At 40.8% G+C, this 18,130-nt stretch overlaps 1 protein-coding gene across 1 annotated transcript in view; it reads right to left on the bottom strand.

Moving 5' to 3' along the window:
* SND1 (staphylococcal nuclease and tudor domain containing 1) overlaps positions 1-18,130 on the bottom strand; it is a 409,429-nt gene that overhangs the window by 189,462 nt on the left and 201,837 nt on the right. Inside the window, exon 13 of the mRNA XM_039243180.1 lies at positions 1,065-1,175. Within this exon, the coding sequence (XP_039099111.1) occupies positions 1,065-1,175 (111 nt within the window). The remainder of the gene's footprint in view (positions 1-1,064; positions 1,176-18,130) is intronic.

Genomic DNA, 18,130 nt, shown 5'->3' with positions numbered 1-18,130 from the left:
AAAAGCCACAAATATCTGACAGACTGATTTCTTAGCTGACATTCTGTGTGACATTCTACAGATGCTCTATCCATCAGGATGTGACATAGTGTTAGAGGTAAATGTCACATATCAGGGCAATGTTCTGGGCCAAAGAGCAAAAGAAGTGATCTCAACGACAAAATCTGAAGTACAGATAACAGGTGCCCAAACCCATTCCCCCTCAAGCTGTAGAGCACCAGCTGGTTAACTACCAAACTTCTAGAACTAAGTAAGTGGTCGAGTGTGGCATACACCTCTTTGAAATATGGGCTATATTTTGGTTGAGACCAAATAGTCTGCTGAACTACCTAGGTCAGTTCACCAATAGAAGCTCAGTTTTTGCTCTTTCCTAGGAAATCTGGGAATCACTAAACTACCGGTACCACCCAATGACAGAAGTCTCTGTAAGAGCCAGAAGGAATGTCACTGGTAGGAAATAACCCTGAGCAGTATGCATGTCCTTGGGGCAACCAGCGGCAGGGAGGAAGGACAAGAGTAAAATGTCACAAGGCTTCTCAAGTGCTCTCCTGCCAGCTGTCAGAAGTGTGAAACAAAAACTCATTTCCTAATAAATGTTTTCATTTCCTTCGTACATGACAAAAGGTTGAGAGGTGATAAATGGGAGGGGCCGGGAGCAGAGGTCTCTGGAGGTAATAACCTGAGGCAAATGTCCTGCACACATAGGCAGAGCTTCCTTGTGAGTCCCAGGGAAGGACAGACTGGTGGTATAAAAGTATAACCATAACACAGTTATGTTCTCACCTAGGAGTCATTTCACATCTACATCAGATCATATCTGATATATGCTTATTTTACAGATTTAAAACCAATGGAGGCCCAAGTGTTAGACAGCTCAAGGTTAGACAGCACATTCTAAGTGTGCCTCTTTTCTTCTGATGGGGAAGAACTGGGATAAAAGCATACAAGCTTTCTCAGCGCACTGCGTTCCATTACATTCTGCTCCAAGATGGGCAGGATAGTGGGAAAGAAGAAAGCGGGGCTGTGGGCCCCATTGTGTTCCCTTTAGTAATTACTCATCTCACCTGGCCTCTGCAGCAAGCAGTTCGTCGTAGTGCGAGGAGCGCTGGTCGTCATCCTGCCGGTATCGGATCACTGTGGCTAGACCTTTGCTGACGAGGGCCTCAGCAATGTTTCTGCAACCGAAAAGATGGGTCAGTGAGCACCAGAGGTGTACACGGGGCTCAGTCAACAGAAATAATAACAGTCAGCACCTGGAGGTCTTAACGCATCCTGACACAGGGAAGGAGAAGCCAAGGATTTCAAGATCAGTGAGTTGTTAGGCTAGAAATCCAAATAAAAGGTGGAATAACAAAGTTCTCTAGCTCAGCATCTTTCTAGTTACTACAGTCAGATGCTATATCAATCCATACATAAAAACCAGCAGAAAATATCTGTAAAAAGCCCACATTACACAGGGCTATTTACAGAATGTTATAAACAAGCCACTACCCTCAAGAAAAGTCTGCTCTAAAATATCAGGCACACAGATAAAAAAAAAAAAAAACAGAACACATAAAAGCATGACCTAAATTTCTTAAAATCTCCTTTCTAGCCTATAGTGTAACTAGAAAATGCCTTATTCCAGCTTGGCAATGTTAGAAAGGTTAGCTTAACATAACACCCCCAGTAATTCTCTTCTCCTCAGAACTCCTGACAGTGGTTCTCCCAACCCAAAGGGGGCTTCTAGAAGGTAAGACTATGAATGAATTTGGGAGGGTTACTGTGGAGGAATGAGAGTTTGTTATGAAGAAATGGCACCAGATGGGGGAACAAATAAAGTAAAAAGTATAAAATCTGAGATGAGCAGATTTGGAGCAATACTCCAGATAAAGAGTCCTTTTAGGACTACAGAAATATTCTGATTAGAATCCTGCTTAAAGCAGTTCTCAAATGTGTTGAATCTTCTTCATCAGAATAACAGGTGTCACTGTCTATGTCACCTCTGTATACTCTAACTAGAGAGTACACTGGAAATGACACTCAGACAACTAATGAGGCATATTCGCCTGGTTCCTCCCCACGCTGGAAAAGAACCTTTGATGTGAAGCAAAAACGAGCTGCAAACTGCAAAAAACAAATTTCCAAAAATTACCTGTAGCCACCACTGGAAGACAAGAGGCATGCTTCTGTTGGGGGAGAGTAGTGCTTATGTCTTTCTTTGTGTCTGTCATAGTTGCACCAAAGGCCCCACTCAAACCATCTGGTTGACTGCCCTTTAGGGAGGAGGCAGGGTAAGCAATAGGCTACCGTACCATATGCTAGGATTTAGTGTTGTTTGGAAATGTAGTTAACTCTTAACACTCTAGTGTTCTTAGAACCTCAGACTCTGGAGGTGCTGATGACTAGACTAACCACTTTATGTGCATATTTAAGCCACTGAAGGGCTCTCTTCATCAAAACCCAGGAACTTTTTTAAAAGAAGAAGAAAAAAATATGTGCGGGTAGAGAAAATAGGAAAAGATGCTATGGCTGATTCTCTCTCATTATGTGCCCCTCTGCTGCCTGTTTATCTACTGCCAGCATGATATTAATATCTCCAAACCGCCACGGAATTAGCACTTCTCAAAATCCACTCCCACAAAGAGGCTGCTTTGCTGGCCACCCTGTCTCCTGAGTCACCACAGAAGTGTGCTGGCAAACACTGTCATTATCACAGAGTGAGGTTTGGCCGCATGGAGAATGCCAACAGCCCCGAGTCAGCAGCTGTAGGTATTGCTATACGTTGAGAATTAATTGAGGGTGTTACCAGGAAGCCCCCAAAAGGGCAGGATGGTGGCCTCACCCACCAATGGGCCAGAGAGGAGAATGGGGAAACCTCTACCTGTGTCCCATGTGACGGATTGAGAGGTCCTGGGGATTTGAAATGCCCGAAGAACAAACACCTATTGGTTACTGCATTCTGAACTACTGCAGTCAGTACATGGGGTTTGGAGAAGAAAGCTGGAAGGACTGAACAGGCAAGAAAAGATTCACACAAATACGCTTCTACACGAAAAGATAGGGAAAACAAAGCAAAACAGTACAAATGTTTAATGATCCACCTCTGTTAATGCTGTTCAAATCAATTTAAAGAACTGAACTTGAGTAGCTGCACAGCCAGCAGGGAACTAAGGTCACAAACCTTCCCTTCTGTATCCTATCAGCTAACAGATATTCTTAGACAAACCAGGTAAGACCTCGGATTCCCACTCCACAACCTGCCCATGATCAGCCTCTCCCTTCTCTTCACAGCTTAGAGCGTAAGCCATGTTCTCTTCTCTTCTTATCCCTAATTACAGATTTCTCCTGGAGAAACAGTGGTGCTATTGCTTAGTGAGCAGTGAGGAGAGTAAAAGCCCACGAAATAATAACAGCTGTCATTATTGGGTATTTACTACAAGCCAAGCATGTGAACATTACATCATATGTATTTTTTTTTTTTTTGGTGTGTGCTCCCCTGTGAGAATTCATTACACCATCTTACAATTATAAATTGACTGTCCATCTTCCTTTCTAAAATATGAGGGCTAAGAGGGCAAGGGCTGCATATTTCTGGATTGAAGTGCCTAGTACAATACTTGGCATAAAGTAGGCAATAAATAATTTATAAATGAACTTAGTTTATTTAGGATAACTTTTTATTTATTTGTTTTTTATTGTTTATTTATTTTTGAGAGACAGAGAGAGACAGAGCATGAGCAAGGGAGGGGCAGAGAGAGGGAGACACAGAATCCAAAGCACATTCCAGGCTCTGCCTGTCGGTGCAGAGCCCAATGCAAGGCTTGAACCCACAGACCACAAGATCATGACCTGAGCCAAAGTCAGATGCTTAGTTGACTAAGCTGCCTAAGGCACCCCAGGATAACTTTTTAGGTGGGACAAAATCACATTTAATATTGTTTCAATACCTCCTGAAAATTTTGAGGTACTATTTGGACTATCAGAAAAACACCTAACCACTTTGGAAATACAGCCCTGAAACATTATTATCCTAAGCATCTATTAGCCAAGCTTGCTCTGCATAGAGTTAAGGACAAAAGCTTTCTACATGCCTTACCAGCTTTTGTCTTTCTCCTCCCCATCATCTAAAATTTGAAATGAAAGAGAATGAATGGGAGAGCAAAAAAATTCAATTATCCTAGGTCTATGTACTTGACTCTCTCATTCACTTCTTTTGGCCACTAATGAAAGGTCCAGAGATTTTCCCCTTGGCCAACGATGGCTCATAACCTGACACTGGTGTATTCATCAGTTGCCCAGTGAAAAAAGTAGAACATTTAAATTGTGTGCCATGGCATTAGGCTGCTTTAGACAAATTTATAAGTTCTGCTTTCTTGAGTGTATCAGTAATTCTACTCCAATTACACATGTCTGGCTCGAATGGATAATTCACAATCAGCATACAAAAAGGGACCTAGCAGCCTTAGAAGTCTAACAGGAAATCATCTTTCTGTATCAGCTAGAAATACAAGGAATTAGTGCTGGGACTGAAATGCTTCTACAAACTAAAAGATAAATTTATATTCTGGTAATAGTGAACCATTACTATTAGGCGTGATCAGGTGTTCCTGATACAAACACAAGCAACACAGGCCGCACATATAGGCTTTCTCAAAAGGTCCCAATGTAGTTGACATCTTCCCTGCCCGCTTGCTTTCACAGTAAGCAGGTTGCAAAAAGCTCACACTTTCCTAATATAAGATACGTTTGAAACTATGGGGTACTACATTCTGCCAACACAGTGAACAGGTGTTCTAGGCCCACACACAAGAAGAGGATTCTTCAAAAGTAGATTTCAATTACAGTAGTTTATAATTGATCACATTTTGCCTAGCCCCTACCCCAAGACATTGATAGGTCAGGTAACTGTTTAAGATCGCCCTGATTACTTAGCTGTGTGATTGTGTGTAATTTTGAAACAAGCTTACAGAAAAGTTGGACACGCTGTAATAAAGAACATACCCTCCTTCTTTGATCCATTTGAGAGTAACCAACTGATTATACCCTCATCCTCAAAATTTTTAGTGTGCATTTTCTACAAACCAGGATATCTTCCTACAAACTCAAAAATAAAATGAACAGAAGGACACATTACTACCATCTAATCCACAAACTCTACTCAAATTTTGCCAATTATTCCAATAGAATATTTGCAGGGGGGGGGGGGGAGATCCATGTCTCCTTAGTCCAGAACAGTTCCTTAATCTTTCTTAGGCTACCCCATGGCCTTGACACTTGTAAAGAGTACAGGTCAGTTATTTTGGTTTGTCTGATGTTTTCTTGTGATCAGATACAAGTTATGCAGCTTCGGCAGAAATACCACAGGAGTGAAGGATGTATTGTTCCCTTGGCTTCCTACAAAATGTATAATTTACTGACAATGTTCCCGTTGATCACTTGATCCAGTTTCTCCACTGTAAGGTTACTCTTTTTCTCTTTATAATTGACAGATATTTTTTGAGGAGACCCCTTAAATTATGTAATTTTCATCCCTCAAAATCCCAAGTTATTCATTTATTTAATTATATCAATATAATGTCATGGGATATCATTTCATTTAAAGTCATAATCCATTACTATCATTATTTGTTGTGATGTTGAAATTGTTCCCAATTTGGCCAATGGGAGGCATGTCAAGCTGGTTCTGTTTCCTATGGACATGCCTCCACCCCCATCATTCCTTGAGCATTTCCTTGCTTTCTGGTATAACGACATATTCCAAGCTTATCTTGTGCATTTTCCTGCAGTTCTGAAATTAGTCATTTATCTAAATAGCCAACATTCACATCTTTATTTCTATACATTTATTTCTATATCAATCTATAACTACTGAAAACCATGTGCGGCAGTCATGAAAATGTGCCTTTCGGATCTCTGACTGCAGGAAGTGTAATTGACTGACAGTCCCAGCTGCTGTGCTCTGAAATCCATCACTGTTCCAGCCAAGGCAATGCTTCCACCAGCTGCTCATAGCCTGAGCACAGTGGATACCGAGGCAGGCCTGTTACTGAGAGATGTGGGACTCCTCTGACGGCAACTCTGGCTTGAGGACTCCTTGTTGGCTTTACGAGAACTCTCTTAGAACTTGGCCAATTAGACTTTTGCAATTCAACCTTCCTTTCCTCCCACCCTTTGCCAGAGATTAGGCCTGTACTGCAGTCTAATGGCACTCCCAGGCTCTTTCAGGTCTCTTCCCATTTTCCCCCAATTGGATTTTCCCCAATTAATCTCCTTCATGTCTAATTCTGTCTTGGCATCAGCTTTTTAGAGAACCTGAACTAATATATCGGGAGTTCACAAAGATACCTACAATCCTACCCCAACACCAGTTTTCATTTTCTTCCTTTCCTTCTGACAGCAAGAAACCTGTATTCCATTATCCTTAACAGTTTTACTTATATGAATAAACTTTGGTATATATACTGTCTCACTCACACACTCTGTGACTTCCAGGATTTGGTCCTAAATGTAGAACTAACTTAAAGGGAATGCATCACTTGATAAAACAGAACCTGGGTGGGGCACCTGAGTGGCTCGGTGGGTTGAGCATCTGCTTGTGATTTTTGCTCAGGTCGTGATCCCAGGATCATGGGACTGAGCCCTATATCCAGCTCTGTGCTGAGTGTGGAGCCTGCTTGAGATATTCTCTCTCTCTCTCTCTCTCTCTCTGTCTCTCTCTCCCCCCTTCATTCTCTCCCTCCCTCCCTTTCTCTATTCTCAGTTCCTCTCCCCCACTCATGCTCTCTCTCTAAAAGTAAAAAATAGTTTTTAAATAAATAAAACAAAACCCCCTAAAACAGAACCTGAGTTTACACGGATAAGTATTTCAAGAGTGGGCACAGAGAGTAATACCATTACACACACTTGCACACATGCATGGATGCCCCCGCCCCCCACCTGCTACATTCTCCATCTGAACAGGGATTAACAAATAACTCTCAATGGCTAGGGCTCAGGGATCTTCATCTAGCTGTTGGAGCTTAACATTTCCCACTTAGAATACCATCTACATTTATCAGTCACTGAGCTGTCCATGGTGATTGCAAAAGTAGAATATTTTCCTCAAAGCAAACATACATGTGGACACATATTCAGAATGTCAGCCTATAAAGAAATGGCTCTACACCATATCTAGTCAAGGCTAAAGAAAGGGTTGAAAGATAATCAACAGCTCAATTCATTTACAAAAGTCACAATGTCTGTATCAGAGGTTCGTTTTTCACATGTGTGCATGCACGCACACACACATACACACACACACACACACACACGCACACATTTTTTCATACAATGTTTACAGTACCTTCAAGGCCCTGTAGACAAATCTCATAAACTGAGCACAACGTGCAGGCCATGGCTATTCACTGTGAGAACATGGGTCCAACAAGACATCAGGCATGTAGCCTGGCTCCCTGTCACCCATGACCCTCAAAGACTCCAATGTCTTAAAGCCAAAAAGCTGCCTTCACATCCTTTTCATACTGGCTGCACCTATGCCATAAAGAGAGGCTTTCTCACAAGTGCTGGGATGGAGGTCCCCAGCTGACAGGGTTCCAGTATTGATTTCTAACATACCAGATGGCACATCTCACTTTGCCTCAGCTACACAGGGATGTTCTACTGTGGGGCTGAACCACAGAGAAGAAGCTAAAGGGTGCTGACATCTTTCTTTGCAAATAAGTAAGAGAAAAGGAAGGAGGAGAGGTCACCACAGGATTTAACAAAGAGGCAGAAAGCAGCAAGGAAGAGAAAGCTGTTTTCTTCAGAATATTAGATCCACCTTTAATCCTATGGTTGGCTCTCCACTCTAAAAGAGTGCAGAAGTGGGAGAAATGATTAATGGCTAACAGGCCCAAAAGCCAGGCTCCCTTTAGATCTTCTTTACAAGTTCACACTAAGACCTCTAATATCTATGTCCTTTGAGGCAGGAACCTGACAATTTCAGACTTGAGACAGACTTAGTTTTTACAGGCTGACAAAATAAGGCTATAAAGGGCAAGAGTGAAATTCTAGATGAGAGGCATCTACAGACAATGGGCAATGAATAGGTCTCTTTTATCATGTTACTGTTTTTCAACCAGGCCTCAAACTAGGAAAAAGTCTTTACGGAGCAACAAGTAGCTTCTGAAAACTCAAGAAAGTCTCCAGGGGATCACGCACTGTCCCCTGCACCCAGAGTCCTTCATGCTCCAATCTCCAGAGACTGAGGTCCCATGAATCTGGAACAATGATCCACATCTTCCTTAAAATACAGCCAGGAGGCACTTCCCACATAACCAACCAGCATATGTGGACAGGAGATTCTGTTTTAGAAGCATCAATAATTAGAAACATCTGAGGTGGCACAACATCCTTTATAAATTTATCAAATCTCTCTCCTACCATAGTCCCTAATTTTTCACTCCCCCTTTGACCTAATGTAATTCTAAAAATAACTAAAATGGATTTTTAAGATCTTTTTACTCTCAAAGGCTCCCTTTTCTGTTTAAAAAGTCCTGTTACCAAGGATGACCACCAAAGGATCTGAAAAATGGCTAGAGACTTTCTCAGAATTCACGACACAAATTGAAAATGAAGATTCAAATGCCTTGATGTCCCACAGACAGGTTTAGCCAGAGACTAGGGTGAAATGAGGGAGAAAAGCAATCATTATCATGGGCTATAATAAGTCTTCGGATATGACATCCTTGGTCCAGACTCCTGAGATCCACCAACCCAGCTGTGGTTATATGGAACATAACACACAGTGTGACCTACAGAGAAGCAAGTAAGACAAGAACAACCAAGTAGGGAATGGGACTGATCCAAACACCCTAGAAGCAAAACAAGCAAAACAACCCAGTGTTCTGAAAAAAGCTCTCTCATAAGTTTTAGTTCAAATTTAATGAGCATTCAGAATATGTACAGGTTCTAAACACAACTATTCTGTCGATGAGAGCATTTTCTAAAGACTAGAGTTGAGATATGAAAATCAAGAACTCTTGAGAATGATGGTCTTCTCTTTGTACTTTAATGAATCCTAATCATTCTTCCTCAGGGGGAGGAGGATGTGGAAGGAAAGAGTGAACACTGATAGAGACCTACTTCCATCTGAAGAATTCAAAAGGATACACAATTCAAATGAAACCAAAGAAGGTCCGTAAACAAGACTGGCAGGAAGAAAGACCCACAAGAGAGGAGGAAGGGAAGAAGGGAGGGAAGGAGAAATGGAAGATGGAGGGGAAAGAAAAAGAACAAAGATCATTCCGTGAATAAATTATTGTTTTGTAGACAGTTAAGTCCTTGAACCCCCACAGCACACATCCATCAGAACATCATTACTAAGAACAGGCTTACTCCTGAGCACTGACAAAAGCCTCTTGAGCTTCAGCCATGTCTCAATGAGCAACCAACAGTGCTCTTTGGTTTAGGAAGAAAAAAAGCAAAGCTATCTAGGGACAAGGGTTTGAAAAGTGGGGGTCAAGAAGAGGTAATTCTCTACTTCAACATGTCTCTAAGACTTATCACGCCCATTGCCTTATTTCCACTCAGGCCCTACACAAGATCATACCGACTCTCAATCTCCTGAAAGAACAACTAATAGACAGGAAAATACAACAGAAACATACTTGGAAGCCATAGAATTAAACATGTAACCCACTTTATAACTCTGGCTAGTGGAGAGAAGAGTGTTGAAAAATATGGGTCAAAGTGATTTAGAAAAGGAGACGGGGAAAAAGCATAACATCAAAGAGTTACATAAAATAGTTATGCTTACTAAATAGACAATTTTATTCTGCCCTCCGGGATTTCTGCAGTACTGTCATCTGATTGCCACCTCTTACACGATAGTTTCATGCATTCAGCAATATCATGGTTATGGCTTTATAAGACAAGGAAAACTGTGGTTTTATCCTCTATTATGCCAGCTCCTCTGAGTATCATTGCACTTACCAGTCATATCTGAGTAAGTCAGGACAATGAGGAACCTTGGATGATGTATGAGGAGCATATTAAATATAAGTGGCAATGAAATGATGTCCACCCTTAAATATCTAATATTTTTCCCAAACTGTAACCATCAAAGTAGGACAGAAGAAAAACAGTCAAGAAGAAAATGTCTGTTTAATAGACAGAAACTATATGCATGGACTTTTCTGAAGTCTCCCTCTATCAGACAAGATGCTTCTTTCCCAGGAGATAAACAGACCCTTCAAAAACAATTAAGCAATTAAATGTTGGATCTAGTTTGAAGAAAGTAAACTGTCGAACAAATATGTACTCCCAGTCCAGCCAAACTGGTCCCCTCAATGCTAAATATGCCATGCAGTTACATTTCCAACTCTCTGCAGGACATGTGAATTCGTATGATTCATCACCATGTAAAACTCAGCATTTCAAAAATAACACTCCCTTCCCCAGATTAAGCTTTTCTAAAATCTACTCGATCAGCTCATTCTCCTAACGTCTCCAACTGGAGGGCCATCATAATCCTAGTCCCCTCAGCCTGCTGTCTTTTATTTCCACATAAAATTAGTTGTCAAAACTTTGAACTCAAATCTCCAATGTTTCATGAATGCTCTCTTTCTTTCTTTCTACCCCAGTTGCGGCTCTCACTGCCTCTCACCTGGGCCACTTGAATCACCATCCCCTGCTCACTGTCCTTGCAATGCCCACCAATTCCAAGCACTGTGCGCTGAAGCCTCTAAAAGAATTGGTCTGGCCAATAATCCTCATTCCCAAATCCACCACAATCCTAAGAGAGCTTTTGTTTGAAATTTTCCAACACAGAGACAACATTAAGTTATCATATATGATAATGGAGGGGAAGGAGAGAAGGGGGACACAGAAAAAGAGAAGAAAGGAGGAGGAGGGGGATAAGAAAAGTAGTTAGAGGGAAAGAGGGGAAATGGACTCTTTTTTAGTACTATCCTAAGACACTTTACGCATTTATTAAATCCACTTCATGGTCACAAAATCCTGATGGGTTAGGAACTCTCATCAACCCTATTTTGCAGGTGAGAGACATGAGGTGCAGAAAGTTTATAAAGGTCATAAGCAACAAGTTGTAACCAAGAAAAGCTACTATGCACAGAGAACTGGCATTTCCGTGATGAAAAGGACGCTGCTAACAACCTTACTCACACCTCATGCTAGAAGCATCAGATGACAGAACTATTTCTTTGATTTTCACTCAAAAGATAATTTCAGATTTAATGAACATCAACTGGGAGTTTGCTATCGGATAGGCCTTTAACACACGTTAATTTACTTCTGCTTGCAGTGCAGAGATGATATGTATAAACAGCAAACAGTTTCAGATTTACCACAAGCAATCCTGTTTCTAAGTGTCAGAGCCACGATTAGAAGGCAGATTTTTTATTCCAGTTCCAGTTTTCCTTTGACTAAACAGTACCACAAATTAGAGTAACAGACTTTTAAAGGCATTCTGCAACAGAGCCCTCATATATCTCTCTAAACCTATTCCATAAATGCCTTTCAAACTTCTGCTCAATCTTAGTCTATTTAGCTACCCAGCAAGTGGCTTCCATTCTCCCGTCTATATGCTGTTGGCTGCACCACTCACTCACTCTGCACTCATCTTTGCCTCACTGTATCTTATTTTCTTCCTTTGCATACGCATCTGGTCTTCCTAACTAGATCATATTCCTTACCAGATCAAAATGAGCCAAATACTGGGGTGCCTGGGTGGCTCAGTTGGTTAAGTGTCCGACTTCACTCAGGTCATGATCTCACGGTTCATGGGTTTAAGCCCCGCATAGGGCTCTGTGCTGACAGCTAGCTCAGAGCCTGGAGCCTGCTTTAGATTCTGTGTCTCCCTCTCTCTGCCCCTCCCCTGCTCATGCTCTGTCTCTCTCTCGAAAATTAATAATTAAAAACCAGAAAAAAACAAAAAAATAAAACAAAAATGAAACACTTAGTAGATACTTAATAAAAAAACAGATGAAGACAGACCCAGACAAAAACTGAACATGTTTAAATGGGTTGTCTAAAGAAACGCAGAAAGTGACACCACCACTATGGGCATCTAAGATCCTTCGGCTTCTCAGCCTATTTCCCATTATTATATTGGTGTCATTTAAAAATTCCACAAAATAGGAACATGTGTTTTGTGTTCGTGAATTATCCAAGATACCCTTAATACATTAAAGACTTATCAGAACATCAAAAAAAAATCTAGCCAAATATTATAAATTGATCACTCTATTACTAATGTTAGCCTAAATACATACTAAACATTTAATTATAACAATTAGAATTAAGTATAATAATAATTGTCTTCCAGGCTTTGGAGGACTTTTTCGGGGGACAGGGAGAAATGATTCAAAAATGTGTGATGACTTTTCTCTCAATATATATTCCAACACAAGGTAAAAATGCACATTGTAAACCTAAGTATGCTTTCTTCATCCTCTTATTTCTATGCTCCCCTTTCCCTTGAGAATTGAACATTTTGCAAAAGAGCAGTGTGGGAGGCATGGGCAGAGGTGTGTAGTGAGAGTATCCTCAAACGTCACTCCCTCCGTAATGGTGGGGGGCATTAACTGAATGTGTATAGTCACTCAGGGGGCTCCTTCCCCTACCATTGTTGTGGACTCATTAATTAATTAATTCACTGACCCAGAAGAGGTCCTGCTACAAGTGATGATCATAGTCACTCCATACTTATGTGCATGGTCTTTACACACGTTAGACAATTGGCAAGCCCCTTTTAACAGAGGGCAATATACCACTGTTGGAGCTCTCTACCATGAAAGTTGAAAATCATCAGATGCCTACTCTGTCTGTAGCAGCGAGCGCATGGACACACTGACAATGGCTCTGTCAGTTAAATGCTCCTGCCTTGGGAGTGACACAAAGGAGAGGAGGCAATCAGAATTCATTTACAATGGTGTCCAAGCCACATTGCACCAAAGTAAAGACTATCCTGTTTCTTGACCCTTTGGAGCTGCCCTGATATCCATCTATTATCCAAGTCTGATGCTCTGGCCTTAGGTCAGTTTTCTTAGCTCCTCATAACTTCCCAACCTATATTCTTCTTCTTTAAGACAACTTATTGTTGTTCCTTGTAACCAATAGCATCATAATGGATTTAACTGACATCATGAAGTTGCATTTCCAAGAGTTTAAAGACAAAGTCCCTAAGCATGACACAGGTCACAGTATCCTCTAAACAAGGAAACCTGGGAGCCAAAGCCTAGAATGAGAGGTAGGTGGTGTACTAAGGCTTGCAGAAATCTGAAGGCCCAACAAAGGCCGTACAAGGTGCTCTCTTCCCAGAGTCCCACTGTATCATCCAAATGTCACTCCCTCACAGGGTACAAGGCAGGTGGTGGGGCAGCAGTCATCTGTAACTTTTTGCTTAGGTACTTAGTGTAAGGGAAGATGACTCTATCTTGCTCCCACTACTAGCTGGGTAAGGACTTATTGATGTGATCTGCACCTGAATATCTGATTGTCTCTAAGGTTCCCCAAACAACCTGTACCCCTACAATTCCAGTCACCTTGCTAAGGAAAATAGAAGTGCAGGAGAAGATGAGAGGTGAAGTATGGATGGAATGAGGATACAGCCACTGGGAGAAGAATAAAAGTTAGTTTAGGATGTCCAAAAACATATTAAAGCTACACATATTATATGAAGAGTGAATATTTTAATGTCAAGAAAACATGATCTATGTTGTTATAAAGGTTTTACTACATTTAGGGGCAGGGATCAATTATAAGTGCTTCTAAAAATGAATGAACACGAGTAATTGTAAAGTAGGTCGGCTGTTAGTGAAAGACATATTCTACTAGTTACTGCATTTGAGTTTCTTTTTCTAATGTTTTTTTCCCCCTCCCTAAGAGAGAGAGAGAGAGGGAGATAGAGACAGACAGCGTGAGCAGGGGAGGGTCAGAGAGAGAGGGAGATACAGAATCTGAAACAGTCTCCAGGCTCTGAGCTGGCTGTCAGCACAGAGCCCGACGTGGGGCTCAAACCCACGAACCAGGAGATCATGACCTGAGCCGAAGTTGGACGCTTAACATACTGAGTCACCCAGACGCCCTCATTTGAGTTCCTAACAAAAATGATGTCCCAACTACATTCATTTTAATGAAAGAAAAAAAAAATTAGAGGTGGTAAAATGCTTACCAAGTCCAAAATTTCCTATCATTAGAAACTATAATCATTCCATTTTAGCTTAGTTTATTTGGTCTGTTTGCTTTCCAAAATGCACACAAGAGGATACTGACTTTCTAAAAAAGACATTCACAGTGTGGCTGAGTTTTTTTTTTGTTTTTTTTTTAAAGGGAGGGTCTAACACAAGACATTATCTCATGTCAACACTTTCATAGGGCAAAAAATCTTCATCTTAATTATAAAAAATGAGTGAAGAGACAGGATAACACAGTAAAAAAAACTTCATCTAAATTCTAAAAAATGAGTGAAGACACAGGATAACACAGTAAAACATGAATATCGCAAAAAAGAAATGTTAAGCATAAATGTTGATCAATTCTCTGAGAGGTTACACACAGCATTTTTATTTATTCTTCAATAGTGAAAGCCACTTAATGTTTCTCACTTCCTCCAGGCCTTTGTGGCCATAGAGAGCAATTATGAGCTTGTTTCATAAAGAACTCATGGCACAGAGCAGTGATTCAGGGCAGAGGATCTGGGTTCTTACCCCAGCTCTCCGGCTGTTTAAACTCTTGTAAAGGAGCTAAGCCTGCACCAGTTTCTGTATCTATAAAATAAGGAAGTAGATGAGACTAGATGGAGTGTATGTGAGCTAGACATAATTTAAAAATGAGCTACCATTTACTGATCAATAGTCATACATATTCTTTAACAGCTTTATCTTTCTACCAGAATTTTTATATAGCACTAGCTGATAATATTCAAGGCAATGTAGATTGTGTATCATTTCAGGAAATATATAAGCATGAAGTATGCTTGTACACATTTCTGGTTATGGTTTGTGGAGCACTGTAGCAGCAGACACAATTCCTTCCACTCTTTCTACGGGGTCTGGAAGAACCCTATTCTTTCTGGGCACACACACAGTGGTGGTAAAGGATGGGAGGCCAGGCTGCTTCACAAATTTATTTATGCTCGACAAATATTTACTTGTTCCTGACAAATATTATTCTGTTCAACACTTTAATGTCCACTATTTCTTTAAGATATAATATGTTACTGGGGCACCTGGGTGGCTCAGTTGGTTAAGCGTTCAACTTTGGCTCAGGTCATGATCTCAGTTCATGGGTTTGAGCCCTGTGTCCAGCTCTGTGCTGATAGCTCAGAGCCTAAAGCCTGCTTAGGATTCTGTGTCTCCCTCTTTCTCTACCCCTCTACTACTGTGTTTTCTTTCTCTCCCTCTCCAAAATAAATAAACATTTAAAAAAAGATATATTGCATTACTCAAATGTTCAAGTGTATTAAAAGAGGGGATAGAGATGAGCAAAGAAAGATATATGGTAGATTTTCTTTCTTTCTTTTTTATGTTTGTTTAGTTTTTAGAGAGAGAGAGAAGGTGTGAGAAGGGGAGTGGCAGAGAGAGAGGGAGACACAGAATACGAAGGAGCTCCAGGCTCTGAGCTGTCAGCACGGCACCCGGCGTGGGGCTTGAACTCATGAATGGTAAGATCATGACCTGAGCTGAGCCACTCAGGAGCCCTTATATGCTAGATTTTCTATTAAGGAAACTAAAGTCCAAACTCTTGGATTCTTCACTGCCTAATTCCTTTTACTTCAGTGAAGTACTTAGTGGCAACTAACTGACTTAACTCATTAATAGAAATGTGTTCAAAGAACTGATTCAAGAGTAGAGCTGTCATTTAACAGGAATTTATTACATGTCTTGCACCTCTGTGGCTCACTAGATTATGCAGAGTAGGTTTATTACTGATCTTATCACTGAACACAGCAGAAAAAAAAAATCAGATTCACCCTTACATTTTCATAGTTTGCCAAGTACTATTTTGACCTATCAGACTTATAGGAGTAATGTAAGTAGCAGCAACACGTCAATAAAACAATTATAAGATGTTTCTTTAGTAGCCCTTTTGAGATTATAGAAGATTATTGCACAGTAAATATTAATAAGAGAGGTAGACTTCATTACTAGAGATATAAGTAAATACCCGAAATACTTCATTCACTATAATCACAGAGGTTAGAGCTAAAAGAGTCTTAGGGTCCTACTCCAAGTCCCTCATTTTACAGACTGCTAATTTGAGGTTCAGAGACATTATAAAGTATTTAGTGACTGACTTGGACTAGAACTCAAGTATCAAGTCATAAAACAGGCATCCTTCCACTATGACAACCTGCCCCCAGTTTCATATACAGACTGGAAAAACTACTGCTACACACCACTCAGATGGCTCTCAAGGGCATTGTGCTAAATGAAAATGGTCAGCCTCAATGGATTACACACTGTATGATTCTATTTATATAATGTTCTTGAAATTACAAAATCACAGAGATGGAAAATGGATTACTGGCTGTCACGGATATTGGGAGGGGAAAGGTGTGGTAGTAGAACAAGGGAGATCGTTCTGATAACTGAATAGTTTTCTGTCTTGATTGTGATGGTGGGCACATGGATCTACACATGTGATAAAAGGTTAGGGATACACACACTGCACTGATGCCACACTCCTGGCTTTGATTATTTTCCTATAATTATGTAAGATATAATCTTTGCAGGAGGCCTGCTAGCTGAAGGGTCCATGGGATGGATCTCTGTACTACTGTTGCAACTTCTGTGAATATATAATTACTTCAAAATAAAAGTTAAAGAAAAAGTCAATAGAACTTGAACTTACTAAAAAGAAAAGATTGTGGTACATTTGAAGTACTGCAGAGATAAAGTACAAGCAAGGATTGAGAAGTGTCCTTGAGGGAAACATTGGTCTCCTACGTAAGCTCGGCTTCAATGATTTGGAAGGGTCAGAGCAGATGGTAAAGGAATGAAGAGGAAATGGAGGCAGAATTAAAATTTCTTCTAACTCTTTTAATTTTAATTAACTTGGCTATGAAGAGAAGGAGAAAGGTTGCTATAATAAAGAGAGAGGATTGGAGGACAATTTTAAAAAATTAGTTAAAAAGAAAGGGGCTAACTGATAGCACATAATCCCTAAGGAAACTAAAAGAGAGAATTAAGAGCATGTATGCAGAAAAATTAGTTTGAAAAGAAAGAGGCTGAAATCTGCCACGGAGATGGGAAGGCAGGAGGTAAGAAAGCAAGCAGGGGGAAGACAAGTTTGCAGCCGAGAGAGTAAGTCTAAGGCATTTTCTAAATAAGGCCATGTTTTCTCCAGAAAGTAGGAACAAGGCTGTCTGTTGAGTATGAGGAGCAAGAGAAGAGAGTAGGGGGCTTGACTGAAGATAGCTATGAAATCTAAAATAGCTTATTGTGGTGAACTAACATGAAAACAGCATTTTTGTAAAATTAAGCCAGCAGCATTATGCAGGAAGAAATGGAGATGGGAAAACTGCAGTTAGAAAAGGCTCATCGAGAAGGCTACTGAATTGATTTAGGTCTGAGTTGTTGAGTACAAGGAGTAGAATGAGGGCAAAAGTAAATAGGAAAAGGAAAGAACTGAATAGGAAAGGGAATTTGTTAACAAATAAACTAATCCACCCTACCTTCCTAATTAAACTGTTTCTCCCAAGCCCCCAAAAGTCACCAAGGCAGGATCAAACATCCTCAGTTATTTCAGCTCCAGTGAGAACTGAAGCTATGGATGGCTTGCCCCTGACTTGCCCCCAACTTTTGGGCATCCCAATCCAAAATGTTTGCTCCCCTTTTTGAACAAAGGCGCATAATCCAGTTTACCGACCCATTAAACCTCAATGACCATGTGTGGGACGCCTGGGTGGCTCAGTCGTTAAAGCGTCCGACTTGGGCTCAGGTCATGATCTCACGGTTCATGGGTTCCAGCCCCGCATCAGGCTCTGTGCTGATAGCCAGCTCAGAGCCTGGAGGCTGTTTTGGATTCTGTGTTTCCCTCCCTCTCTGACCCTCTCCTGCTTGCTTCCTCTCTCTCTCTCTCTCCCTCTCTCAGAAAAAATAAAACATTTAAAAAAAAAGTCAAACAAACCTCAATGACCATGCTT

The sequence above is a fragment of the Hyaena hyaena genome, unplaced genomic scaffold (assembly GCF_003009895.1).
Source record: "Hyaena hyaena isolate Hyena2069 unplaced genomic scaffold, ASM300989v1 scaffold_8, whole genome shotgun sequence".
Lineage (NCBI taxonomy): Eukaryota > Metazoa > Chordata > Mammalia > Carnivora > Hyaenidae > Hyaena > Hyaena hyaena.
Note: the sequence above shows the minus strand (reverse complement) of the source record. Positions and strands in the feature narration are given on the sequence as shown.